This window comes from Kryptolebias marmoratus, linkage group LG22 (genome assembly GCF_001649575.2).
Source record: "Kryptolebias marmoratus isolate JLee-2015 linkage group LG22, ASM164957v2, whole genome shotgun sequence".
NCBI lineage: Eukaryota > Metazoa > Chordata > Actinopteri > Cyprinodontiformes > Rivulidae > Kryptolebias > Kryptolebias marmoratus.
In genome coordinates, this window is record NC_051451.1 from 28466191 (window position 1) to 28472426 (window position 6236).

The 6236-nt window shown below is 43.3% G+C and overlaps 1 protein-coding gene across 3 annotated transcripts in view; it reads left to right on the forward strand.

The window, feature by feature from the left end:
* cpeb3 (cytoplasmic polyadenylation element binding protein 3) overlaps positions 1-6236 on the forward strand; it is a 22557-nt gene that overhangs the window by 6977 nt on the left and 9344 nt on the right. For 2 of the 3 annotated variants that reach the window (XM_037973602.1, XM_037973603.1), the window contains exons 3-4: positions 1829-1982; positions 5892-5948. In XM_037973602.1, the coding sequence (XP_037829530.1) occupies positions 1829-1982; positions 5892-5948 (211 nt within the window). The remainder of the gene's footprint in view (positions 1-1828; positions 1983-5891; positions 5949-6236) is intronic. The other variant, XM_017435105.3, reaches the window with a different exon arrangement.

Sequence of the window (6236 nt, forward strand, 5' to 3'; positions counted from 1 at the left end):
GGAGACGGGTGGAGACAGGTGGAGACAGGTGGGAACAGGTGGAGACAGGTGGGGACAGGTGGAGACGGATGGAGACAGGTGGGAACAGGTGGGGACGGGTGGAGATGGGTGCAGACAGGGGGACAGGTGGAGATGGGTGGAGACAGGTGGCGACAGGTGGAGGCAGAGGGACAGGGGGAGACAGCTGGAGACTGGTGGAGACAGGTGGGAACAGGTGGAGACAGATGGAGACAGGTGGGAACAGGTGGGGACGGGTGGGGATGGGTGGAGATGGGTGCAGACAGGTGGAGGCAGGTAGAGACAGGCGGAGGCAGAGGAACATGTGGAGACGGGTGGAGACAGCTGGAGACTGGTGGAGACGGCTGGAGTCTCCTGTTGAAAAACATCTTAAAGTTGGCTGGCTTTAAATTGACTGTATGTTCCGGTTTAAATATCATTTCAGTTGCAGCTGTAATATCTGAACCCTGTAAGTTTGGCCGATCTGCTCACTAACCTGGCAGGTCTTTCTCTTCCTGACCTGTTTTTATTTATGTCAAACAGGTATTTTCTTATCTCGAATTCTTATCTTATCTTATTTTTGGCTCGTGAGGAAACGCGAGCTGCTGCGTCGTCAGAATGGGTCAACGTGACCCTGCATTCCACATGCTGGTAGTCACTCGTGATGCGTTCAGGAGCAAAGTCTGTGTAGGATTTTATAACGAGCTGTATGTGTCCTCGGCAGGGAGGGGGAACAAACTGACAGCTCAGCAGTTTAAATGTTTACCGTTTGTACCAAGTGGGCAGATTTCTATCTCTGCGGCGCTGTTGGGTTCAAAGTGGTGGGAATAACACTTTTCAATGCTCAGCCGAACGGGCAACAAAAGCTGTGGTGTGCAAACAATGTGACCCCCCCAGGTTGTGTAGTAGACACAGATACCAACGGGCTGCAGCTCCGGGTTCAGGGCTTTCTGTGATTCTGCCTGCAAAGATGACATCCTGAAGTGTTTGATTTGGTGTAAATAAAGACCTTTTATTCATCCGCTGCCTTTCCTGCCAAACTTTTAGACTAAAATCTTCTTACGCTCAGAAAAGATATTCTTTATTTGGTCAGACTGAAAATAACATTTCAATTTGAGCTCAATATCTGTAAGATTACCTGAGGTATAACCATTTCTGTGTTGGCTGTGGTGGCCATATTGAAATGTGTGGGCTCCAAAGGTGAACCAGCTGTAGAAGTTTAGACAAGTTAACTAAACTTTTGTTTAATTCACTGTTTAGCACAGATTTTACCCATAAGATGCATAAAACAGGTTTGTAAGCTGATGGCTGTTATTAACAACAAGTACTGATAATATATTTGGAGTTATCTGGCCCATGCCGACCCTCAGGTCTCTGGTTTATAGAGACAGAGCAATGACCCGGTTTAATAATAACAGTGTGTTAAAGGTAAACGTATTTCCACGTTATTTGAAGCTGCAGCTTCTGGTAATTATAACAATTATTAACAAATTATTGGGCTTCTTGGCAGAGTTTAGTTTTTTCCCCTCAGATATTTATGGGCTGCTGGCAGAAAGAAAGGACGCCGTGTAGCACCTAGCAAGATGGCGGCTGAAATCCTTTTCTTATTTTTTTCAACACCAAGTTATTTTAAACCGGTTGTTTTTATTATTCTCTCAACACATCGTTTAGGCCTAAATTACAAGATATTTGTTTAGGCAGTGATTATTTTCAAGATATTTATGAGTGATAATAAAACAATATGTTTAAAGCACAGACAGAATTATTAGTTAGTTAGATTAATAACATAGCTTGTTGTGACGACACTAATTCAGATGTTTTTGTGTTTCAGGACCGGAATCGGCCCTTTGACCCTTTTAACTTGGTCTCTTTGGAGAATTCCTTAATGGATATGATAAGGACTGACCCTGACAAAGGTAAACCACACCCAGCTGGGGGCCCTCCAATGACTATCGCTGATATAATATGGAGGAATCATTTTGCAGGTTAGGAATATTCATACATTCATGCTTACCACATTGAGGTTGTTGTTGTGTGCTTTATGCGCAGTTGTTACCTTTTTAATTTCTTTAATCGTCATCATGTTGGGTCTGAAGTTAAAATCAGCAGCTTTCCCTGCAAAGTGACATAATTAGGATCTGAACTCCAGATGCTGCCTAACATGACTGGAATAGTCCAGTCAGCGTTGAAGTGATGTTCTGTCTAATAACGCTCAGTAGTTGGTTCCTGTTCAGCCGGGTCATCAGTCCTGGAGCGCACACTTCGAAGCAGGTGTGGCATCTTCAGGGTAAAATGAACTTCCTGGTTATTGACCTTAAGGCTCATAAAGTTTAAAACCACTCATCTGTTTGTGTAACCATAGATTTGTTTAAATCCAGTTTGTTTCCTTAACTTTTCTGTGTTGTTTAAAGTTTGGCGTCCAACCATAAACCAGCAGTCAAAACTAATTAAGGCAGCCGACCCGGTTCTGCATTCCCAGCTGAACGGTTCCCACCCACATCCATCCCATCACACATTTCTGGCATACTTCTCATTGTGCTCAGAATAGCTCTTATTCCTTGAGTGTTTCATGAGTCCATGAATGTCGGACTTTTTATTTGTGAAAGAAGAGAGAAAGCTTTGCTGCTGCTGCCGAAAATCAGACAGAAATGAGCTCATCCATAAACTTTCTACAATCTTCTGAGAGGAGCAGGTTCACCTGGAGGTCTGAGCAAACGGACCCTTTTTACTTCAACACACACACACCAGGCACATCCAAACTGCTGCTGACAGCCAAATCTACTACCAAACACTTGGTAAAAGCAGAAAAAGTTTAGCTAAAAGTAGCAAAAGGTTGGCAAAGAGCTAAAGGTAGCAAAATACTAACTAAAAGTATCAAAGGGTAAAAGCTAAAAGCAGCAAAAAGTTAGGTAAAAGTAGCATAAATCTAGCTAGAAGCTAAACTTAGCAGAATAGTAGCTAAAAGCTAAATGTAGCAGAATGGCTCCAGCCGTCCGCTCTGGTTTTAGCCATGTTAGCAGTTAGCTCATCAGTCCTGTCAGACTTCAGCTGGAACACCACTTCAGAATGGTCCAAATGTCCCTTTAATGCTCCCAGCGAGGCAGGCTGAGTCGTAGCTGAAGGGTGTAGTTGAGGAAAAGTAAACACTGACACTGTTTGGCCGCCGCTTGATGGAAAACATGATTTAAAGCAAAGTTCACAGCAGATGAGGAGCAGGTGGTTTTTCCCCAAACAAGAAGTCAGGTGTTTGTTTCTTTGTTTTCATGAGGTGAAGCTATGCTAAGAATAGCATCAGGAGTCCGATCTCCAGTGAGGAGCTCCCTCCTTTTAAACAGTTTGTTTTTCTCCGCAGGGTAAATACTCCACTGGGAATCTGGTTCTGACCCCATAAACTTTTCAACCCCTGCAGTTAACGACACATAGGATGTGTGTGTACTTTAAACGGCCTGTAATGACTGCAGGGAGATAAGATGATGCGTTTACTGGCTGTGCTAAAGGTTAGATGCCACCTTGGTTCCAATAAACAGCTCCGTCACAGAGCTTTGTTGTGTTCTGCCCTCTGTAAGCATGACTAAGATTATCCACTCTGGGCTAAAGAACATGTCTGGACATGTTTTTTCTTTTTACTTTAACAGTTTGTCCAGATTTCCTCAAGTCTGAGTGATGTTGAAAACAAGCTGAAGCTTCCAGGGTTCACTGGATTCCTGAAAGCCTCTCATTGTCTCAAAAATGTCTAAAGACTTCTGTGATACTTCCATGTGTCAACAGATGTTCTCAGATGGAAGGATGGAAGATTTATTGGTCGCAGAGGGAAATTCAGAAGGTTTAGCAGCATCATGATTTAAACCAGGGGTGTCAAACCCAGAGACGCAAGGGGGCCAAAATTAAAAATTTGGTCCTAGCCAAGGGCTAATCACGATCAATATTTATTAAAAATGACATAAATTAATTGGTTTTAGATGTATTATGTCAAATCATCCATATAGAAATATCAACTACCTTTTCCCAGTTACAGATTATACAGCATTTAGAGCAAACAGACTTTAATGAACACAGACAAATAGATCAAACTTCAAAAAGCTCATCATTAGCAGTCATTTCTTACGCCTCACTCAGCTTTTAAATGAAGTTTTTAACATTAAAACAGACAAAAACCTGATCATACAGAAATATTGTTGGCTTCTAAGTCACTGTGAGAGAAAACTTCACTAATTAGGCTCAGTTTTTTAAGCAAAATAAGAATCAGAGACTCGATCTGAACCAGACTAGAGGGACGAATGAAATATTACAGAGGGCCGGATCTGGCCCGCGGGCCTTGAGTTTGACACGTGTGATTTAAACAAACTCATTAAATAAGTAATCAACTGACTGAGACAATAAATAAACAACTTTCTTACTTTTCTTTTTTAAATTTTGTAAAGGTTTTTGCTTTGTTCAGTGACCTTTGACCCCCTGGTTAACTGTTGGGTTCAGTGGAAGCAGCTTCTCTTCTCGCTCGTTTTCTGTTGTTAACAAAGGATTTCTGAGTCAGCAGAAAGTCTTTTTCTTTCTTCGGGGTTATTATTTCCACACCTTGCTGCTGTTGGCAGAGGTTCAGCTGAGGTTTGCTCACGGACGTGTTAATGGGCTGTAAATGTCAAACTGGAGGAGGGAAACGGTCGGTGACGTTGAATCTGAAGATGATATAGATGTTTGGAAACCTGAAGGACAGCATTGTTGGAGTTTTTGTGTTGGTAGGTAATATTGTTGATCAGCTGAGCCGCGGGGGGGGGGCAACAAACCAGGGAAGGTTGAATATGGAGCAGATGACGCTTGGAGCTATTTAAAGCTGGTTTCAGGAACCCCCCCCCCTCGTGTGTCACCAGCAGGACTGGTGTGGACAGAAAGCCCAGATCTTGTGTTTGCTGTAACCTCTGCCTTCCAGTCAGATCACAGCTGTATTTAGTAACATCTGTCTGCAGGAAGTGTTTGGATGGACCTGGTTCTGCAGGAAGTTCACAGCTCCTTCTCTCTGAGGAACCAGAGCTTGTAATCTGGTTGATAAACCAATAACCAGACCACCCACACGTTGCTGCGCCGCCGTCCCTCGGGTTTGCTGGATTTGGACGCCAGCCGGGCTCGACTGTCAGAGGTGGGGTGGCGAAAGTTTCAGGACTTTGTGGAGAGTTAAATAACTGCACAGCACGTGATGATAGTCGGCTGAAAGAATGTCACACATTGTGACATTCCAGCTTTAACTTTCACCTCCTCCTCAGTTTTAGAGTTGAGACCACTCAGGGGGGGGCATAAAGAGACAACGTCTGTTTTATATGTTTTATAAATTCTCCACCAATTAATTCAGTAAATGTTACAGATATTGAGCTAAAATCTGGAGTGGTAGTATCTGAGAGTCCTCCCCAACACACAAATCCCACGACGTCTGTGTGTAAAACTTTAGGTTCCAAGATGGCGGGGGATGCTTTCATTTCAGTGTTTTTGTGCTTAAAACTTCAGCTAAAAGCCCTCCTTTGGGTTGTTTTTGTTTTATTATCTCAGTGTCTTATTTCAGGCTGTTTTATCTGTTTGCATTGAGGTTTAAATAAAACAGTTTTAGGTTTTACTGAGTAACTTCTTTAAGCTGAGTTGTGTGTTTGAGTAGATCTGAAGTAGGGGTTCAGTTTTTAGTAGTAGGAGACGTAAAGAACCACCTCTGGCTGCAGTTTTGTGCAAAGTTCAGTGGTTCTCTCTCCAAGCGTATTCTTCCTGTTTCCTGTGTGTGGATTATAAAAACTGTAGAAGTAATAAGGGAGTCTTTTGTTAAGACTTTCTACAGTCAGCTCTTCAACCCATGCTGCTTGAGCCACTCGTTGTAATAAAAATGACTTTTTCCTTTCTTTAATCTTCTTCTTCAACAGGACGTATGGGACTCAGCTTTCACCATCCTGGAGCAGAGCACATCATGACGCTGAACAGTGAGTCAGTTTCACAGATGAGTCACAGCTGCTTTAACTTCTGGGTTGGAACAAGAATCAGGAATGAGAAGAATTTCTTCATGAACACGTGTCCTCCGCACACGGCTTCAGGTCCGAGGATTCCCTGACACACAAACACCTGACCTGTGACCCGTTTCTGCAAAAATACCCAACATGGAAGACTAGAGTCCCGTTCAGGGTCCCACCAGAGGACAGACGGACAGACGGTGGGACAGGAAGGATTAACGGACAGACGGTGGGACAGGAAGGGTTAACGGACAGACGGTG